We start from the raw sequence: 24,676 nt of genomic DNA, 5'->3' as shown, positions 1-24,676 counted from the left end.
TCAAGAAAAAAAAAATACGATAAGAAACAATGCCTATATGAAATTATTGTTTTCTGTTATACGCGCGGAATTAATTTATTGTGTGTGTGTTGTGTGCGAGTTTAATATTAAATGTATGTACTTAAGTAAATCAAATATATATATATATGTATACATATACATATATACATATATTAAATATATATACAATACACACACATAACAAGTATGCATGTATGTAACAACATTTTTTTTTTAATTTTTTCTTTTTTTTTTTTATAATTTTTCTTTTAATTTAATTGACCGTGTGATTTAATACAAATTAAATCATTTACAATTTAAAAAAAAAAATTTAAAAATAGCAAAATAAAAAATGAATTTTTTCTCTAGTTTTATTATTTTTTCTGTATTTTATTTAGTTTCTTTTTTTTCTATTTTTTTTTTTGCAATTTTTTTTTTATATTAATAATTTTAATTAAAATTTCAACTATCAAAAATAAATAACTCAGTTTTTCTTCTTTTTTGTTCTTCTCTCTGTTTTGTGTTTTTTGTTTGCTTTGTTGGTTTTGTTTATTTTGTTTATTTGTATATTTGTATTTTACAAATTTTATTTTTTTTTATTTTTAATTTATTTTTTTATTTTTTTATTTTTTTGTCATTTTATGTTGTTTTCCATCCTTTTTGTCACGATCTAAAAAATTTGTATTAAATATATGATCATCACTATATACATCCAAATTCTCATCACCATCATCATCATCTTCATCATCATCATCATCATCGTCATCATCATCATCATCATCTTCATCATATTCAATATTTTCATGATTGATATTAAAATTATTATTTGGTCTTATAATATGTCCACTTTTATTATTACCATGATAATTATTTCTTGTATTATTACCACAAAGTCCACTATCATTATCACTATCATCATCACTATCAATATTAATACGACGATCACTATTACCACCGGATGGTAATAATAGAGCTGTTGCTGGACCAGAATTATTTCTTTGCATACGTTTTATTTGATTTTTCGGTGTATTAAATTTTGGCAATAAGGGTTCCCTAGCTGTAGAAAATCGTAAAAATTTCTCACTTTTACTACTATTTCTAGCTGTATCAATTGTTGGATTATCCCATTCATCTTCACTTGGTTCACATAATGATTTTGAATGATGATGTTGTTTTGTTGGCGGTTGTTGTGTTATTGTTTCCTCAGGAATAGAAAATCTAAATAGATATATAATATAGGGCGAATTGTTTTTTTTTTTTTTTTGTGTTAAAAATATTGTATAGTACATATATAAACACACATACAAACATATTTTTTAACACATATATAACAATTGAGAATACAATATAAAGGGGGAAGGAAGAAAGTGGAAGAAAAAACAAAATGGAAAAAATATAACATTATAAAATAGAAAAACAACATTTATAGAAAATATAAAATTAACAAGTAATTATATAAAAATTTATTTCAATAATAATATTATATAAAATATTTATTTATAGAAAAAAATAAAGAAAAATTTTTTTATACTTATTCCGAATCCAATTTTTTATTTTGCTATACCCTAGTACCTTATTATTAATTATATAATTATATTTTGAAGTTTGTACTTGGATCCCATTTTTAATAACATTTATACAAAGATTTAACATTGTATAACCATTAAAATGGTTATATAAATGAATAATTATTGTAAGAAATTTTAATTTATTTCAAAAACTTTTAAGGATAACAAAGGATTTTAAATAAATGCAAAATAAATGCATAATATGCTTTAAATGAATACATAAAGATCACTTGTTAAGTATGTATATAAAAGAATATTGCAAATCGAAAAAAAAAATCATGAATTAAAAGTTTTAATAAAACAATTACACGAATTTCATTTAAATTTAATATAAATAATTAAATAAAAGCAAAAGCAATATTCAAATTTATTAAAAAATGCTGTCAGATTCGCGATCAATTTCGCAAATTTGCTTTCTTTTACAAACTAAAAAAAAAATTAAAAAATAAACATAAACAAAAATGTAATATGATTTAATTAAGGAAAATATAAATACATAAATGGATTCGGAAGAGCTTCTTAAAATTAAAAAAAATAATAAAATAATAGGAAAAAAATCAAATAAATTATATGTGCGTGTGATTAACATGCAAATTATATATTAAAAGTGAAGTAAAAACCAAAGATATTATAGGTGATTAAAGAAAAATTTCCTAAAAATATGCAAACCAATAAAATATTTAATAAGGCCCATAATTCAAATTAAAAGTTATAACAGTTAAATAAATAATTTTTATAATACACATATATTTGTTAATATTGAAAACAACTAAAAAGAAAATTTTGGAAAAATAAATAATAGACATGTATATATATATATGTACATTAAATATGTATAGGAAAAAGAGTAAAATTTGAAAAAGGCACGAAAAAGCAAACGAAAAAAAAAAAAAAACTAAAAAAAAATTAAAAATTTCAAAAATATTTTTTATTTTCAATGGTTTTTTAGGAACATAATCTATTCGGCTGCTATTAATATTAAAATATAGAATTCAATTTTTAAATTAAAAATATTTAAGCGAAATTTAATGAAATATGAAAATTATAAAAGAAAAAAAAAACGAGTTGCTTCAAATTCATTATTATTCTTCAGCTTCACATTTTAACAACATATTTTAATTTATAAACTTATTTTTATTAAGAATTTTTTAATTTTCTTCTGTTTATTTTCACTTTTTTTTTGATTTAATGTAGCAATTAATTTGTAAAATAATAGATAATTAAGAAAAAAGTGATGCTTATTGAGAAAAACAAAAAAAATAATAAAAATTATCGAGGAAAATTTAAATATTTTGAATTTTACCTAACTTGAAAATTTATAATAAATAATTATCACGACGGTAAGACTGTTTTACAAAAATTATAATATAATATGTTTTGAATAAAATTATTTAATAGTTTAGATTTAATAAAAAATTAAATTTTAATTGAAAAATAATTGAAATTGATTAATTTAACTATTAAAAATTTAATATAACAATTTCATTATTAAGATAAAAATAAATCATAAAAAAATTAATATAACAGAAAAAAGTTGATCGTAAATTTTTTTTCACAATTTAAAATATGAATTTCGAGAAAACCAAAAAAATTGGCACAAAATTAAAATAATTTAGAAAATAACAATTAGATAAATTTATTGACTATTCATTAATTTTTACCTTAATATTATAAGTTTTTATTTTTATTAAATTATTCATTTTTAATAATTTAATTTTGTATAGAAGTCACCACACATCCTCTAAAACTAAAAAGTGATCGTAAAAAATCGAAAATATTTTCTTATAAAACTCAAACTAAAATCATCAATGTGGTTTGTGTCGACAATATTTATTTATTTATGTAAATTTTATTTAATATTTTATTTAAAGTAAAGATGGTGCCAGAATTCTCCATGTCAAATAATATTAAAATTCAATTTTAAAATATTCTTAAATTAATTGCTACAAAATTCTATTTAAATAAATTTTTATTTTAAATATACAATATTATTTAAGTTATTTTTGTATTTTTGTATTGTTTCTAATAAAAATAAATTTCTTTTTTGTCACCGTTTCAACATATTATATAATTAATATGTATATTATGTATGTATGTACATAATTATATATTTAAAATTTAGTGCAATACAAAATTGTTGACACTCTATATATATAGTATACCTACAAAAGGTATTAAAAGGTAAAGGTATAGGCCGAATCAAAGAGAAAGATAAAATAAAAAATATATGTACAATTAAATTAAAAAACAAAATTTAATTTTAAATATAAAAATTAAAACAAATTTTATTTTACTATATTTATATGTAGAAATTAATATTTAATATGTAATATTTATTATGAATAATTTTTAAAAATTATTTCTATTTTGAATGAAAATTCTAATTCTATATTCAATGAAAATATTTTTTATTTAAGGAAATTAATTCTTTAATTGGAAACTATTTATGCATATTGAATACCCAGTAAGCAATTTAACATCCAGTATATAAGACTTTAACTTCAACATGTTCAATCTGAACACTGATTTTTAAAAACTCTAACTACATTATCGTCTATGACTATTATATGAAAACTCGTTTTATAGCCCAATATAATTAATAATATTCGGCATTCATAGGTTTTAATAACTGAACTATAAGTATAAAATTTCTAGTTACTTTTAAAATGTAACTTATCAAGATTTTGGAATAAGATTTTAAAATAAAGTTTAATTAAAAATTATTATATTTTCATTAAATAAATTGAATCAATAAACATTTTATAAAAATTAATTTTTTTTTCTATTTAAAGATTATAAATAAACTGTAGAAATACTGGTTAGAATTGAATTATGAAATAGATTTTATAAATTCAAATAGAGTAAGAATGAATAATACAATATGCCTAAATTAAATTATATGCTCCTTTTCCAATATATATTTTATTATTTAACAAAAAAAATTCAAAATAATATTTTACATATAAATATAATTATTATATAAATTATGTATAATTGTGTATATAATTATATGTTTGTAATATGGAAATTATTTAATTTTAAATAAAAATATAGGATCTAGTTTAGTGCAATTTTTAAATTGGTGCAAATAATATACATGTCAGTTTTGCTTTAAGGGAAAACCAAAGAAAAACAATAAGAACCAAATATAAGTAATTTAAATTTTTTTTGTTATATATACATTTATGTATATATAACAAATATAATATACAATATATATATATAGATATTTATATATACATACATTTATATGTGTATATGACATTAACATTTATTTCCTTTTTACAATAAAATTTTTTTTTTTTTAAATTCTATAAATTTTATTTTTCATATAGCAAAAAAATTAATTTACCTACAGCCAATTATTCGTCATATATAACCAGGCTCTTCAAGAAAGATTAATTCATCACTATACTTAATACAATTCACAATACATATGTAATGCAACATTATTTTGTAATGGTAAGATTATGTTATTATTTTTTTTTATTTATTATTTTATTTTTTTTATGTTTTTAGTATATGCAGTTATGGTATTCAGTTAAAGGACAAGCGAATGTTTTGGTTTCATATGATAAAATGAAAAATATAGAAATATGAAAAAAACAAAAGGAATAAAAAATTGTTTTTAATAATCTATATCAATCTATATCAAAATTAATTTGATGTTTGAATTTTTTTTTTTTTTTTGTTAAATTTAATATTCTTAAATTTTTTTTAGAGAAGAAAAAATTTATTTGTAAGATTTAAATACAGCAAAAAAAGGTAGATAATTTTTACAAGTGAGTTGAAAATGAAATAAGTCTTTCAATGAAAGTTTTAAAATTTAATATTTTTGCATATTTTATGGCGCAAAATAAAATTTTAAATAAATTAGAATATTTGTTTTAACTTCTCTCTTTAAAATACACAAATTTTACTCAATGAAAACAAAATTAACAAAAATTTCTTGTATAAAATTTCACAATTAATTGAATATTAATTAAAAAAAAAAAAAATTAAATATAAAATTAATAAATACCGATAAAATATATTTATAAAATTTAATTTATGTGAAATAATTTTTTTAAATTAATTCCTAAAATAGACTTATTTCAATTTTTCATATAACTATATGAAAATAGTTAATTTGAAAAAAATTTGTATAATATAAAGAAGATATGAAATTAATATTTTGGAAGTATTCACATTAATTTTTTTTTTTTCAAAATACAACACATGTATATATGTATAAATTAAAAGGACTTGGAAAATATTTGAACTAAAATCACTTTTAAGACAAAAATTGAAAGAGAATACAAGGAAATTGTTTTTTTTTTTTATACAATAACGTAATAATATCTACATTATGTTTTCAATTCGCAGAAATACAAATTTGTTGTTTTCCTAAAAAAAAATAATGCCCATTTAAATTATTAAATTTTGCCCATTGAAAATTTACGATTAAATAAAATTAATTTAAAAATCTTAATTATTTCTAATAAAATTTATTCTTTGTACAGAACTTGCTCACTTGTTTTATGAAATCGTAAATTTCTGCAAAATGAAAACTCTTTGTATATATAGAAAAGTAAATATTTATATTATTTATTATATTTATTACCTAATAATTTTTAAAATATATTTACACTAGCCTCATATATAAATATCAATTAATATGTGTATGTACACCAATAAATTTAATAATATGTACAAATTTTCAGATTTTATATGTTAATGAAGCTCAATAATACTTAATATTTTTTTTATATAATATATTTTTATATAGACATTATTAAAGTATAACATTTGTTATACTTTATGTTAATCAAATAAAAAAAAAACTAAAAAGTAAATTGAAAAATAAATTATTTTATATATGAGAAAAGAAAATGATCTTCAAATAAACAATAATAGAAAACTTCTTAATTAATTAATAAAAATTAAAATTTGGAGAAAAAATATTTAATTTACTTTTATATTTAAAAATAGATTTATTATTAGTTCACAAAAAAAAAACTTGTTAAATGCCTCTTGGTTTTTATTTTATATTTTAGAAGACGGACACAATATTGTTAATTGAAAGCAAATATATATTAGAAAATATATTAATATAAAAAATCCAATTTCAGAAAATTAGAAAATTTCTCAAAATAGAAAACACATACGAGTACGACAGAACAAATTATTTACCCGAAAATTTTTATATTTTTGTTTTTTTTTTTTTCTTAAAGTGTATGATAATCACTTGCATTCGAATTCCTAACTCTAGAAATAATAAAATTAAAATAAAAAAAAAATTTTATATAAAAATTTATTATAAAATTAAGAAAATATTTTAAGAATTTGAAAATTACAAGAATATGAGTTAAGAAGTTAATGGAAATTTTTAGTTCTTACTGTTTTCAATTGCATTTGCCAAAAAAAATACATACTTATTGTAAATTTTATAATTGTAAATTTTTTTTGAATTAATATGAATTTTTGCTCAAACAAATAATATTTAATTATTTAAATTGATAACTTGTTAGAAAATTTGTAGAACATTTCGCACAAAAAAAAATATTTGAAGATTTTTTTTTTTTAGAAAAACTAAATTTTAATTGTTAAGTAAATAATTAAAGGAAAAGTTTTGGTGTTAAAATGCTAGATTGTAAGATAAGCAATTACTCATCTCTTATTACATTGTATTATCATTTATATAAATATATTATATAGAAAAGATAAAGTTAAATAAAAAAAAAAATAGATAATTAGTTCATAAAAAAGTTTTGTAATCAAAAGAAAAAATTTTCCACCACTAAATACGAGAATAAAAAAAAACATGCCTTATTTACATCATGCCTAAGAAAAAATAAGTAGTAGAAAGCCAAACACCTTTTTGTTTTCAAAGAACCTATAATAAATTATATAATACATTTTATATATATATATATACATATATACATATTTTTTTTGGAAAGCTGTAAGAATTATTATTTTAAGAGTATAAAGATTTACAAAAACAAAAAAATAGAAAGCATAACAATATGAATATTTCAGATAAAATAAGATAAAATGAGAAATTTTATTAAATTTCTTTGAATAAATAGATGCTTTACATTAATTGTCGTGATAGAGTCTTCACCATCTTAAAATTATTAAAATAATAATTGTATATATAGTATTTAACGTGTAAAATTTTCGAATAGTTTTATATAAGATTCAAATTAACATTAAATTTTTTACAGAATTTCTCCGACACGATTCAATTTATAACAATTTATTTTAGTGAACTTTATTTTAATAAAGTAAATTTTAATACATAAGTAGTTTTTAAAGAAAAGAAATCTATTATTTTAACGATTTTAAATAGAAAATAACCATCATACCATCTTAATATGATTTCTATTTGAAAATTAAAATGTTTTAATACTTTTATCAAATTTAAACATTTTTAAAATTCGATATTCTAAATATTAGAATGAAAATTATGACTTTCTATTTTTTGTATATTTTTTTTTTTTTTTTTGAAAATAAATAATATTATCAATAATATTATAAAATGATCTAATTAAAATTTCAAAGATAAAAACCAAAAACAAAAAAAAAAAACTTTCTTTTGTGTTTCGTGTTTTCTCTTTTTTTTTTTGTTTTGGAACACAAAAATGTGATATTTATTTATTTTTTCAACAACTAGTAATGTATATCTCTTCAATTTTTAAACTTATAACTAAATAATATTATTTAAATTTAACTAAATTTGTTTTAGATTTTTTTTTGTTGCGCTTTAGTACAATTATTTCTATTTGCTTTTTATATTTTTTTTTTACAGAAATTAAAATATAATGTAAGTAAACAAAATTTAGAAACAAAAATATTATAATCAAATTGAATTTTTATTAAATTAATATTAAAAGCTATAATAATTTTAAAACAATACATAATATAAATTAAAAAAAAAAGAAAAACAAAATCGAGAAGGGAAAATTAAAATTTTAAAAATTATTTTTAAAAATTAAATATAAAAAATTGGAATGTTTTATTATATTTAAAAATGTTAAGTTTTTCTTCAATTATTTTCAAGTTTTTAATAATTTTAAAAACAATAAATTCACAAAAATAAAACTTTTGAAAAAATTTAATTTTCCCGACTTTTTTTTATGTTCTTCTTTTATTTTTTTTATAAATATATGTATAACATACTATTAATTTTTATATTTGTGTTTTTAAAATTCAATTTACAATTTTTGTAAGTAGTGGAAAAATTAATTCAATTTTATAATTTAAAATTTAATTACAAAATTACAAAAATCAAGCAAATTTTCTAAAATTTTCAAATATTTCAAAAATTTTAATTTTCAAATCATTACCACCATTAATAATTTTAAAATGCAAACAAAATATTTTAAAAAAAAAAATTTAATTATAGTATGATGTATTTAAAAAAATTTTTTAATTTTTTGTTTAACTAAGCAAAATTAATTTTGTATTTTATTTTAAATTTAAAAACAAATGATAAAAATTATAATGAAATTTCAATATTTTTTAAATTATAACAAAAATTAAATGTTTGTTATACATATACACATAAAATTAGATATATACACTAAACTTATATATTAAATAATACTTAATGTCTCATATTTTACAGTTAGATATATCCGTTATATATCATGTATCATAAATTATGCATTTGTTTCGATATTGTTAACATTATGTTGTCAAATTCCTGTATTTGTGCATGATAAATTAAATTTTATATTAGTATTTCTATTTTTGAAATTTTTTATTTAATTCACATTTTCTTTAATAGTTTTTTATTGCAGGAACTTTTATTTAAAGAATGCATAAATATATGCAAAATGTAAGAATTCATAAATTGGTTTTCAAGAGTATAGTTGTTTTAATGCAGCTAACAAATGTAAGAAAATAAATATACAACTTTCTTTTTAGGTGGAACGAAATTGAAATACTCTTCCAAATTTATTGTAATTTTTAATGCAAGGTAGTTTTTAATTCAACAAATGTACAAATTCTATTTAAAACAATATATTAAGATATTTAAGATTATTCGTACAATTAAGAATAATTTTGAACTTAAATATAAAACATAATTTTCTTGAATCAATTTCTTAAAATCCCAAGAACTGTAATATAAAATAAGTTATATTACAAAGAAATTTGTAAAAAATGCTAACAAAATTTTTATTAATTTCTTAAAAAAATTTTGGAAGGTAAATTTAATACTAAATGATCATACATACTGTATTGTATATAATTAAAATCAATATTTTTATATAAAATAATTCAAAACATAAGTATTGCTTGATTGATGTGATAATTTATATAACTTTTTATTGAAAATATATAACAAAATATATAACACTGTAAAATAGAAACTAATTACTAAATTTTAAACTGAATAACAGTCATTTAAATGAAAAAAACAAATATTAATTGTAAAACAACGAGTTTAAATAATATAATTTGGAATTTAGTTTTTTTTTTTTTTGGCTTTAAAATATTAATAATATTGGAAGATAAAGGAAATTTAAATCGTCCTTTAAAAAAAATATAATTTTTATAAAAATTTAATTATTAATTAAGTTACTTATAACAAAAATTAATTAAAATACAAATAACAATAATAAAAATTAACAAAATAAAAATAGAATATTGTGCAATAGAAATTTGAGCGTAATTTAACCAATTTTAATACTGGTGGACAGCAAATTATTCGACTGTTTTCTTATTGTAATTTTAATTAATATCATTTGTATATATATATATATTAATTAAACTTTTGAATTTTAAATTAAATTTGTAAAAATTAGGATATAATTTTAAAAATTTACAATTTTTTTTTTTTTAAAATAAAAATAATCAATTAAAAACTAATTTCTTATTTTTTTTGGAATTATTATATAATAAGATTTTGTTTTTATATTTACAATATATTTTTGAATTCATAATTTTATAAAAACTTCCAATTCTTAAATCAATAAGTTTAAAGAGTTGAAATAATTGAAATTTATTATTTAAAATTAATATTTGTAATAAAATTAAGAAAAATTTATATGTTAAGTAGAATTTTTTTAAAGATACAATATAATAATTTATAATTATAATATAATTAGGCCGTAGTATATTAGCAGATCGAAACTAATTAAAAATCGATTGAACAAGAATATTTTTTGCATTTTTAAATTAAGTAATTTGAAATGTAAATGAATAAAAAAAAAAGTATTTAAAAATGCAATATGAATGCCTCAGTGCATAAAAGAATATAAATTTTTGGAATTTACTTTGTTTTGGAATGTATAACAGTTTAGTAGAATTAAAAATTCAATGATTACTAAAAAAAAAAAAGTAACTAAAACGTGAAATGCACCATAATACTATTAAATTTATGATATTTATCATTTTGATCTGCTACTATTTCAATATATTTATGTGTTATCTAATTAGAATATAAAATAATAGAATTATTGTTCATTTTTAAAATTTATTTGAAAATGAAGTTTTTCACGCATTCAAAACATGAATTCAAAAGTATTCTTAAACTTAATGTAAATACTTATATATCATACTAATTTCTGACTATTGTTACTACTCGTATATTAATTTTGCAATTTAATACATAATATATTTGCTTAATTATATACATATTATATAATAATTTTGATTCTAATAATTTTATGAACATTATTATTATTATAATGCTATTGTTGATAATAAATTTTTTAATTTATAAAATATGTGATATATTTATTTTTACATATAATATTATATTATTTTGATACATATATACATACGTATAAAAGCAAAAACATGCAATTATTTTTTTCAAAATAATTTCTTTTAATTCAATTTCCTTTACTTAAATGTGAAAATAATTTCATTTAATTTTCAATAATATTTAAAAGTGTAATTGTGATTATTAAACACTTATTTGAATATTTTTTTTTTTTTAATTTTTTCGTTTTAGTTTTTTTCTCAATCATTTAAATTATTTTTATTAGAAACTGAAGAATCATAAGGCACTACTCTATTTGGATGACGTCCTTTAACCAGAAGTCTGTGAAAAATAATATAAAATAATAAAAAAAATATTTTCTAAAAAAATTTGCAACCAAAATTTTAAGAAAAAAACGTACATACATTGAAATAGGTTGTATGTATTTTGAAAATTAAATTAGACTGGTAAATTTTATTGTTGTAATTGTTGTTGTTTTGATTATTTTGATGTTGTAATTTTGTTGTATTATTTATATAATTGTTGTTTTTAAGAATTGTTGTTGATGTTGTTGTAGTTGTTGTTAATTTTGTTTCTTATACATTTTTGATTGAAATTATTTTTACTTTTTTAAAATTGTTACTTAATGTTAGAAAATATTTTTTTTTTTTTTCAGTTTTTAAAAAATTATAATTTATAAGATAATAATTATATAGAATAGAAATTTGTTCATAATGTAAGAAAAAAAGAAAATAATACTAGAATGTATTTTATGCATATATGGGGTGTAAGTGTAAAGGATATTTTTGATATTTTCATAAAAGAAAATAAGAAAAAAATATTATTTTATGAATGAATTTAAGTAAAAGTTTGAAATAGGTAGATAAAATATGATTGGAAAATATTTTTAATGTGTTTTTTAGTTTTCATTTATAAAACAAAAATTCTGTCATTATGTATGTATATGTGTATATGTTCAAATATTGATATACTATTAATTGAGTATGGGTAAAAAATATATTCATTGTATTTTACTAAAACTTAAATACAAAACAAAAGAATGTGTTTTAAACTAACTATTTTATAAAAAATATAAAATTTAAAATAAAAATAATTTGTTAAATTTTTAATTTTATAAACTGAGATAAACTATGTTTTTCTTTTATAAAATAATTATAAATTAAAATTATATAAAATTTATTATGAATACTATAATTTTTGAAATATAATAAAAAAAATTTGATATAAAATTAAAATTGTCTATACTAAATTATAATAAAAATAAAATTGTTATTTTAACACTTAAATGTTACAAACGTGTAAAAATATTTAAGTACAACCATTTTTTTTTTGCGTTTTAAGTATTTATAATTACATAAATTTTGATTGTATAAAATTAAATTTCAGTAATTTTCAATTTTTATTTTGGTTTTCACTATTGATAATGAATCATCCAAATAGTATTTTAAAATATACAAACAATTAAATTTCATTTTGTGGTACATAATTAAAATTTTTAAATTAAAATCTATGTTTATGCTGGAATTCGGCAATTTGAAATAATAGTTATGATATAAGAAAACAATTCTTCAATATTTCCAAAATGAAAGATCACTTAGGAATTTAAAGAAATACTAAATTTACATAAAAATATAATATTTAATTAATTGTTGACTTGTAAAATTATTTTATTAAAAAATTTAAAGAAAATTGTTGACTAATCAAAGTATTGCCGAGATTGTTTTTTTATTGCTTTGAGGGTAACTTTCATAAATCGGCAGATTTTTCACTCATTAAATCATTTCATAATTAAATATAGCATATTAATAAATTAGAAGTTATGTTTTAATTAAAATTAAATAAGTAATTAAAATAAGTACACATTGTAACAATTAAGCGTCTATTATAAACAATTAATTTCTTCATTTGATGTTTTGATTTTAAAAATATTCTTAAATTGAATAAAAGTAACAAAAAATTAAATAAAAAAAAAAATAAGAATATGTGTTAAAAAAAAAAAGAACAATATTATTATTATTACTATAAATAATTAAATAAAAATAAATTTATGTTTTATATTCTATATGTTTATAAAAGTATTCTTTTCATTGAAAAAAAAAAAAGCTATGAAACAGAAATTACCTGAGTAAATTAATTTTTCATTTTTTAGAATTTAATTTTTTTGTAATTTTTTTTTTTTTTTTTATATTTTGTATACCTAATTTATTTCTATTTATTTTAGTAACTTTTTTTTTTTTTTATTCTTTTGTTAAATTTTACATTCTTCTTCTCCCCCCATCGGAACTTTTTCGTTACATTTTATCTACTATGTTTCCTATATATCACATTTTATTGTCATCATTTTAACACAATTTGTAGCTATTTAAATCCTTCATTTTTATTTTTAAATATGCTATTTTCAACTTGACGATCCCATTTCATTTCAAATTGTACATTTTTTGATATTTATTTAATTTTTTGATTTATATATATATATTTATATATATATATATTTTTTGATTATTTCTTAAAGTTGAATAATCCTTTAAAGTTGATTTATAAAAAGGAAAAAAGAAAAAGAAGAAAAACAAATAAACAAAAATAAAACAAAAAATGTAAAATCTGGACGGAGATTGTTTTTTTTTTTTTTAATTTAAAAGAAAAAATTAAATTTTTTAAAACGTCATCTATTTTTTTTGGAAAGAGTTTAAAAATGAAATAATTATAATTAAGCTTAATAAATTAATAATTTGATTTTATAAAAATATGTGGGCTTTAAAATGTTTTACTATTGGAAAATATATTATTTTTGGTAGATAATTTGAGAAAAAGAAATAAAAAATGCTTGTGGTTGTTTTAGCATTCAAAAAATGTATACATAATTAAAATTCTATTTTAATAGAAAATAAATAAAATAATGTGTCTTGAAAAGAATTTCATATTGTATATAATTTATTTATTACTTTATTGTTTTGAATTATAATAGAAGCTATAAGCACTAAAAATTAAAGTTAAACTTTTGAAAAATGGAATATGAAAAATAAAAAAAAAAATTATTTATTTTATTGTTATAAAAATATTATGATAATAAATTTATGTTATGTAATATAATATTTGATTTTTATTAATAATATTACTCATTATAAATGCAAATACAAGCAATATTAAAATAACATAACATAACTATAACATAACAGAATTTAACACAAAAAAAAAGGAAACAAACTAAAATTAAAGAATTTTACATTTTTGATGTCAAAATCAAATTATTCATTGATATTACAAAAAAAAAAAAATTGTTTTTATTCCAAATTTATAATTTTGTTTTAAGAATGCATTCATTTATTTGTTTTTTTTTTTTTTAGTACGAGTATAAATACAATGTTAAACATTTGTTTATTTTCTTGCATTCAATATTATATTTTAGTAATATAATGTATATATTAATTATACATAAACTTTAATAACATTCAATAGTCAATTAATTGAAATAATAAATAAAAAAAAGATTTTTATTTAAAACAAAAACATTTGATATTGTGTAAGTACAATGTAAATTGGATCAAATTAAATGCAATATTATGAGTTTGATTGAATTTTCTAATTCTGCATTTTATTTATTTGACATATTTACAATTAGTTATAATTGAAAATTATATATATATATATATATATATGTATATAAAAATAAGATTTTGCAGAATTTCTTGACTTATGTATGTTCTTGTAAACATAATAAATTAGAATGAGTTAAACCATACCGCATTAATTACAATTTTAACTTTAATTGAAATAATTTAATTGTGAATCAAATTAGATTTTAAAGTAGAACAAAACAAAAATAAAATGCTTCAAATATATTAAAAAAAATTTCCATTTTACAATTTTAACAAAATTACTTGATTTATTGAATTTATTGTATGTAGAAATTTTAAATCATGTTTAAGAGTTTAAAAAAAATTAAGACTTCGCTGCTAATTTAACAATTACATTTTTCTCATATTAAATGGATCCAATTTTATCTTTTGATGATTTGATGAGAATGCATTTAAATAATTTATATATATATATACATATTTCTATAACAATTAATGATAATTAAAAATTTTACAAAAAAATTAATATCATAATAAATTTATTAAAATTTAATATGAAATGTATTAAAAATAAATATGATTAATTCTAATTTAAATTATATTATGATTTTCCTAATAATTATTGACTTATTTCTAAAAATTTCTTATTATCCGTTTAGATTTTGTCACATCCATTTTTATTCCAAATTCAATGCAATTATATATGACCAAATAGAAACTAAAATCTTGTATTCCTTAATGCGTTATGTCAATGTGTTCTTTACCAGAAAATGATGGTGTCTCTTAAAATTCTTCATTAAAAATTTTAGAAATTTTATTGAATTGATCTTTAATTAACTAAAATAATTAATTATTTCTTTAAAAGATTTAAATTTTATGTCTTAGCATAAAATTATTTTGAGCATCTAATTCCTCCTGTATTCCTTATTCCTCCGGTATTATAATATAGAAATCTTGGTCTTAATTGAAATCTTGATTTGATATCTTGATACATAATTGAAATCAAAATTAAACATCGATTTATATTTAAATACGATTTTGTAACTAAATCACCTATTAAAATACATTATTAAAAATAATAATTCTTCATTCTAAGTTTTTTCTATAAAAAATTCAATTTCTTTCCGCTAACATTTAAATTTTACGTATTTAAGGTATTTTTAGACTTAGATATTAAATTATAATCGTTTAATTATTAATACAATATTTAATTTAATTATTTTATCATTTTCTTACATTTCTAATTTAAATAACAAAAAAAAAAAAATAAATAAATTACGAGCTTATTCTAAGAACTTTACAATTATTACAAATTTCAAAATTAATTTGATCAATAATTGTACGATTTAAAACAATATTTTTTACATAAAATTTTCTAAATAATGAATTTAATTTTTTTTTTTTTCAATTTTAGAATTGAAAAACCCGAAAAGAAAAAATATACGACATTAATAATTTTTTGAATAAATTGTGAAGACGAAATTGTTTATTTAATATTTTTTTCAAATTTTTGGTATTTGATTGTTAAAAAATATATTATTAAAAAGAAATTCTTGACCAATATAAAATTGGTCTAGATTTAAATAATAAAAAAAAAATTTTAAATTTCAATTTTTCTGACAGCTTCCGAAAAATTTTATTTTATTTAATTATAATTTATATTGATCCAAAAACCCCTCTATTAAATGATTTTTAATTTAATTATAATTTACATTAAAAATATGTTGATCTAGTTATTGTTAATTAAAAATAATAGTGAATAATTTTTATAAATTGAAATTTAAAAAAAAAAAAAATTAATATACATTAAATTAATCACATTAAATATTTCTAACATTCACCGTTCCCCCTTATTTACAATTTAATATGAACCTTAATTTCATACATTACAAATCGTACTAATTAGTTACATAATGGAATTTTTTAATTAAGTAAATTTATTAAAATATTTTATTTAAATTAAATAACATTATTTAAATATCCTTTAAGGCATTTGAATATTTAATATTCAGGAATCAAATAAAGAAATAGCATTTAATTTTAAAAATTAAAAATTTTGTATCCCATAAAAAGGATATTTGAAAATTAAATTTTCTTACGATTGTTAATTTATGATACGATTTAATTTGACGAATTGATTTATGACACGAATGATCATAATTTATAGAAGAATAAAAATTACACAAAATATTGAGTTTTATTTATAAATTTCACATATTACTTTCAGAAATTTTATTTTTAAGCAATATGTTAGTGATATTTAATATCAAAATTAATGATAATCATTTTATTTTTAATGATATAATCATAAAATATTAACAATATTATTTGAATGCAATATTAATATTAAAGCAAATTAAAAAAGAAATAAATAAAAAAATTAAATAGAAAAATATTTTAACAATTTAATTAAATATCATTATTTAATACAGTGTCATCAATTTCGATTTATTCGATTTTTTTTTTATTAATGTCCAAAAAAAAAAAAAATCACAATACATTATTGCTTGTTTTTTATTTTATTTTTTCTTAAAATTCTCCAATAAAAACTACAAATTAAATTATAAATAAAATTTTAACCTATAATTACATTTTAAAATATACAATCAAATTAGCCTTAAAAAAACAAATTATAATAAAAAAGCTAGATATATTTTCTAAAAACCTCAACCAGCAATAATAATCTAATAATAATGTAAAATATACAATAAATGAAAAAGTTAGAATATGATTATCATATTATGTTTTTAATAAAATTAAAAATAATATAAAAAAAACTAGACTAATTTAAATAAAAGAAAACTTCTGCTCAATTTTATAAAAAAAAAAAAAAATTCTTAGCATAAATAAATATAAAAGTATTATAATAAAACAAATATTATTTAAAATTATATAATTTAATTAAAACAAATTAAAAATTAAATTTATTTTTTTAGCATAATTTTTTATTGTATCTTAAAATGTGATGTAAAAAAAATGTATAAAAAGTATTAAATTTAATATAATGTGTGTGTATGTGTGTGTATTTTTACTTATTAATTATTAATTATTAATTATTATTCAAGCGTAATATAAAAAGTGTTTAATTTGTATTAAGTGATAAGTATAATATAAAATATGAATTATAAAAAGTAAGTAATAAAAATGTAAATATTATAAAAAAAAACAAAAAAATTTTTATATATAATATGTATAATAAATGCAAAAGCGATAGATTTAAAATTGTTATAATAAAGAGTTTTTTTTTTTTAAAAATGAAGATGAAAAAAAATAAACAGATTTTTACAAAATAATTAAAAGCAAAGTATTAATTAAAATATTAATTTTGTTTTATGAACAAACTTTTGGAATATAAAGGAAATTTCTTTAAAAAAAAAAAAAATATCAATTAAATTTGTTATTTATTTAAAATTTAACCACATGAAATTATAAATATTATTTACAATATTTTTTGTGAATAATTTATTTAAATTCATATTAAAAAATTAATTATAAAATAATTGAATTTCAAATAAAATAAAAAAAATATTTCAAATGAAACAAAAGTACATACTTTGAATTATTTAAATATGTTTTAAAAAAAATTTCTTTTTTTGTTTTTTTTTTGTATATTAAAAATTATAAAAATATGCTTGAAAATATTCCAAATAATATTAACAAAATGATATATTTAAATAAATTATATAATAAATTTTTGTAATCTTAATATGAAAATTTATGTATAATTTATTGAAATTTATATTTTTTTATTAATAAGTATAAGCAATTAAATAATTATTATTAATATTAAATGCTTATTCTTATAATTAAATTCTCAATTATAAAAATTCTCAATTGTAAAATTTAATATAAATTTTTAATAAATTAATTAATTTCAATTAATTATAATATATTTGTTAAGATATTTAAATTAATTACTAAGCAATATACATGTTTTATTTTATAAGAATTTTTATGCAATAATACCAATATATTTTTCAGAAATTTCCTTTAATAATCCTTAAAAAAAAAAATAATGTGTATTTAATTGTTTGATTTTATTATTTGTATATAATATAAAACAGTGTTAATAATTGAAAGATGAAAAGAATTTAATTTATTAAAAATTAAAAAAAAAATAAAAAAAAAAAAAAGAGTAAAATATAAATTACATCGCACAAAAAGTTAACAATTAAATTTTTTTTTTTTATTTATTTTATTTTCATTCATATAATAATATTTATATTATATAAAAAAACAAATTTTATATACATTCCCAATTATTAATTATCCAATTAATTATTAAAAAAAAAAAAACTAAAAACACAATCTTTTTGTACGACAATATAATTAAATATTTATGATTATGTTTATAAATAAAATAAATTATTACTTAAAATGAAAAAAATCAAATTATTATTAGCACTAAAACTACTATTTTGCATGAAAATAAAAAAAAAAAAATTGTTATTTTTTTTTTTATTTTTTTGATTAATTTCTATGAAAAAAAAAAAAAAAACAAAAAAATTTAAATTTGATTATAAAAATTTTGTACAAAATAGAGATTAAGATTAATATATAAAACATTATTATTTATTTTTTTTTTTGTTTTCATTATATCCAAAATTATTATATAATAATATTAAAAATATAAATAATAATTTTGTTACAATATATATATTTTTTTTTTTAAAGAATTTCATATATATTACACTTACCCACTTATTTCCAACATTGAACCTCTACGTGTATTTCGGCGATGACTTGCGGTTACCGGAAATGGGCCAGCATGTCCTTCACTAAAATCAATACTCATTCGTTTTAAACCTTTATGATCACCACCACCACCACCAGAACTGCCACTAAAACTTTGTCTATCAGATATTTGGCTACCAGGTGTTCCATGTTGTTGTGATAATTGTTGTTGTAATTGTGGATGTTGTTGCTGTTGTTGTTGTTGTTGTTGTTGTGTAACAACTAATATTTGTTCATTATCTAATGGATCAATACTACTTCCACCAAAATTAACAGTATGTCCAGAACCAGACATTTGACTATCACGTCGGAACAAACCTATTACAGATTTAGCCTGTTTAGGTTTTGATAGGCCTCCTACATTTATATATTTTAATAAAATATTTATATGTGTGTGTTTAAATAAATAAAAAAATAAAAAAATTAAGGCAAAAAAAAAAAAAAATAAATAAATTAATTAAATGAAATAACAAAATAAATATAATAAAAAAATAAAATTAAAAAGAAAAAATAAAAATTATATATTATAATAAAAGCTATATGTAACATTTAATTAAAAAATAACAGACCGAAAACTAATTATGGTAACGTTTCTAAAAATAAAGTAATTTTTTCTTCTAAACAAAATGAAAATAAAAAATATATAAAACGGGGAAAAAAAAATTCACAAAGATGTCAAGTAAAAAAAAAAATTTTCTTTTTTTTTTTTTTTTTTATGAGCGTGTTTACCGTATACGTTTAATTTCTAAAACAAATTTGACATAATATGTCAAAATATTCATAATTACAATTTTAAGTAATTGAAATATAGGACGACATGTCCTTTGAAACATCTTTTTAATTTCTTTATTGAAAATGTTATAATATGTGTTTGTAGAAATGATACAATAATATTGAAATTGACATTGATTCTAGGAAATTAAAATGACATAAACGATGTCAACACAAATGACAATTGTCAGATAAATCAAAAATCAATTTAATTATTTTTACTTATTTAAGTTATTGACCTTATAAACTCGAGTGTTATTTAGAATTTATTGTTATAATGGAACGAAAATTCTACATTTTAAATATAGAAATCAAAAATTATTATTTATGTTATTAACAGTTTGATAACACAAATCGTTTTGACATTTTGTATTTTGTATCCTTTTGGTAATTTTGAAATTAATTTGGAAAATTATTCTAGAGAATAATTCTAGAGAAATAATTAATTTTTGTAGAAAAATATAAATTGAATTTAAAAATTAATTTTGGCATATGTTTATGTAAAATAATACAAGAACCTTAATATATTTATAAAATAATTTTTTAAAATTTTTGTGATCATAAAGAAATATAAATATGTCACGATTACTGTCAGATTTGGGTTATAAAGAACCTTGTCTTTTATATTTAGAATACGAAATTTTTACCAATTATGAAACAATTTTTTTTTATTTAAAAAAGAATATTAATTATAAATTTTTTTAATTTAAATCGAAATATATGATTTTAGATTCAAAGAAGTTTTGATAGAACTAAATTTTTTTCTCTTTCCTCATATATCATCGCTCATTTTTAAATATAAAAGAAATTGTTTTAACTAATTCTATCATTTATCATAATTACACGTCTTACCTTATATTTATTTACGTTTATGTTTATGTTTCTAAAATGGCAGATTTTATATAGATGAATTTGAATTTATGAAATTTTAAAGGCCTTTAAAAATATAGTATATATATATATATATAGATAATATATATTATTATATGGTAAGTATATAGAAAAATTATTTTTAAATTTCAATATTGAAAAAAATTTTATCTACCAAAATAGATTTATTTTATTAATATTCAAAATTATAGTTTATTATTGAATAAGATCGAAATATTATTGATTGAATGTTATTTTAAATTGAATTTTCTTGATTTCAATTTTATATTAAATTAAAATAGATATATAATAATAAAAAAAAATAAAATTTAATTGAAATAGTGTATTGGTTTTTTTTTTCTTCTCCAATTTAAATACATTTCGAAAAAATAAAACAAATAAAGATACCGAAAATTTTTATACACAAATAACTTTTAAAAAAACAAATATATATATACACAAAATTTGTTAAAAAGTGCAATTTGAAATATATATTATTTTATAATATATAAATGTATTTATATGTTTTATTTATAATTTATATATAGAAATTATTAAAAAAATAATATATATTTAAAATAAAGAAGAAACATGCAGAATTATTTTGAAAATTAATTTTGTTTTTTTTTTTTGTAAGTTTTTTAATAATTTGAGAACATGTACATGTGCAGTGCATACAAGTTATTGGAATCGAGATACTAATTCAGGAAGTGTGTTAAGATTTGTACAAAAATATAAAATTTTGATTTGAAAATAACAAAGGTTGAAATAACAATATTAACTATTACTTTTTTTTTCGATATTTTACTAAAGAGGAATTGATAGAGAGAGCTCTTTTGGAAAATTTCAATTACTTGCATAATGAAAAATTACTTTACAATTGAAATGTACAATTGAATTTATATTTGAAATTGCGGTTATATGTTATGATTATGTGCTAAAATAATATTTTTTTTTTTTGTGTAAATGTTTTATATTTATATAAACAATATTTCTAGTGAATTGTAATTGTATTCAAATAAAAATGATCTAAATTCATGTATGAATTAAATTATTACAATGAAAATGTTATGATTTAAAAAATTTTTAATTTAATTTCATAGATTCTCAAATAATAAATTAAATTTTTTTTTTTAATTTTTAATTTTTTCAAATAAATGATAATGCTTATACGTATTGTGGTTTAAATAATTATATGATTGGATAAATTTGTTAAAAATTAGTATTAATTTTTTTTTTTAAACATAAAAAAAATTAAGGATCTTAATGATTTAAGAATAATGAAAATGATATTATAAATAATTTCTTTTAATAATCGAAATAAATATTTAAATACAAAAAAAAATGCCATCAAATAGTTTTATAATTATTTTTCAATTTTCTTTAAAATTTTATACAATTTTTAATTATTTAATTTTGAATAGGAAAGAGAGAATGAAATATATATTAAAGTGTTAGAAAGAATTTAATTTTTTGCTATCAAAAAAATTAAGGAACAATAATAGGTTCTTATTTGAAAAATACACTGAATTCGCAAAATTTTTATTTTTTATTTTAGAAATTAAAAAGCATTCTTAAAATTTAGTGATTTCTTTTTGTTCTTTGTTACGGGAAACTAGCCAAATACTTAACATCTTTTATATTTATACTGAAATTTAATTTAAAATAAAGGAAAAGGATAAAAAAAACTAACACCATAATAATATAAATATATATAAAATATAAATTAAACAATTATAATAATAGTTGAATTGCAATTATTAAAAAAAAAATATTTTTGAATTTTTAATTTTTCCTCAAAAATTTCCTCAATAATTTACACAAAACATTATTTCAGAAAAAAAAAAGAACAATTATTTAATGTAATTGCAATTATTCAACTATTTATTAAAAAAAGAAAAAAATAAATTTAATTATATTTATCAAAAATAAATTCAAATATGCAATTAAAAAATTATAAAAACAAATAATTACAATAAAACTAAAATGTTATACATTCTACAAAAGGTAATTAATAATTACATATAAATTTCGCTACAATTAGAGGAGGACGGAGGGGGTAGGATGCTAATTAATTTACTAGCATGCTATTTATTTTGCTTAAAATGTGATATTGAAATATTTTATTTATTTTTGAGCGTAAAAAAAAAAATTTGTTAATTTTTTATGTCTTTTGTTCTGTTTTGTTGATTTTGTTTTATAATTACATTATGTTTTAATTGAAATTTAATGTTCTTAAATTTTAGAAACAAAAATAATTATTATTATATTATTGAAATGATTTTTAATTTTATTAATTTAAAAAAAAAAAGCTGATTTCATTTTTTTTTTATCTAAAAATACAAAGCTATTTTTTATTTTTTGTTTTTCCAAAATACTTTTTGTTAATATGCTATAAATATTACATATTATTACGTTATAAAGTAAATAAATTGAGGGAAATTATAAATTGGAAAATATTTAAAAATGAAAATAAAAGCATTTTATTTGAATTTAATTTCTTGTTAGTAGGCAATAATTAATTATCGCATGTATATATAGAATAAGCAATACTTATTACTTTCAAATTTTCATAAAAAACTATTACATTAAAAATTTTTATTTAATTATTTTGTTTTTAATACTAAAATAAATATACGATGAAAATTTAATTAAAAAAATGATATAAAATTGATATTCGAATTGTATATGTTTTTTTTTTATTCTTTCAAATAAATTATAATATAATTATGTATATTTTATGCCATCAATAAAATACAAATGAAGTAACCTAGTTGATTTAAAATAGATAATTCAGTTCTAATGGAATATATTAATTTTATGCAATCGGCAAATATTATATAAGTATAATCATCTTCAAGCTCTAAAACGGAGTAATATCGTAATTATATCCAAATTCGTTTTAAAAAATAAGTTTCTGAATTGGATTTAACGGCATTGCTACATTATAGAACTCAAGAAATTATAAATCTTTAATAAATATTTATTTGTTTTTTCAAACAAGTGAAACATTATTGGTTAAAACAAAAATTTATAAAATGTTTAAAATTGAATGTTTTGAAAATACAGAAGTATCAATGTATGGGATAAAATGGGAATAACATAAAAAATTGTTACAAGTGAAAGCAACAAATAAGCAAATAAAAATTTATGTTATTAAAAAAAAAAAAAAAACAAAATGCATAACTCAAATACAAAAAGGATTTAAAACAATATTTTGTAAAATATAAATAAATTGTAGGGAAAAAGAAAACAAAAGCTAACAAACGATTTAAATAAAAAAAAATGATTTACGTATTAGATCCTTTTTTTAATATTATCTCCATACCTAAATAAATTTTCTTGAGAATCTATTTATTTCAATAAAAATTTAACTTATGTTTTTAACAAACAGAAATTAATAAAAACTAAAGTTTGAATTTGAAAAATGGTTTAAAAAT

At 16.7% G+C, this 24,676-nt stretch overlaps 1 protein-coding gene across 3 annotated transcripts in view; it reads right to left on the bottom strand.

Annotated features, from left to right (window-relative positions):
- Positions 1–428: 428 nt before the first annotated feature.
- LOC129608783 (sodium/hydrogen exchanger 3) overlaps positions 429–24,676 on the bottom strand; it is a 50,464-nt gene continuing 26,216 nt past the window's right edge. For 2 of the 3 annotated variants that reach the window (XM_055520496.1, XM_055520497.1), the window contains exons 17-18: positions 19,559–19,952; positions 429–1,218 (exon numbers count right to left, since the gene is read on the bottom strand). In XM_055520496.1, the coding sequence (XP_055376471.1) occupies positions 624–1,218; positions 19,559–19,952 (989 nt within the window). In that variant the 3' untranslated portion in view covers positions 429–623. The remainder of the gene's footprint in view (positions 1,219–19,558; positions 19,953–24,676) is intronic. The other variant, XM_055520498.1, reaches the window with a different exon arrangement.

This window comes from Condylostylus longicornis, unplaced genomic scaffold (assembly GCF_029603195.1).
Source record: "Condylostylus longicornis isolate FDR11 unplaced genomic scaffold, ASM2960319v2 ptg000034l, whole genome shotgun sequence".
Classification (NCBI taxonomy): domain Eukaryota; kingdom Metazoa; phylum Arthropoda; class Insecta; order Diptera; family Dolichopodidae; genus Condylostylus; species Condylostylus longicornis.
Note: the sequence above shows the minus strand (reverse complement) of the source record. Positions and strands in the feature narration are given on the sequence as shown.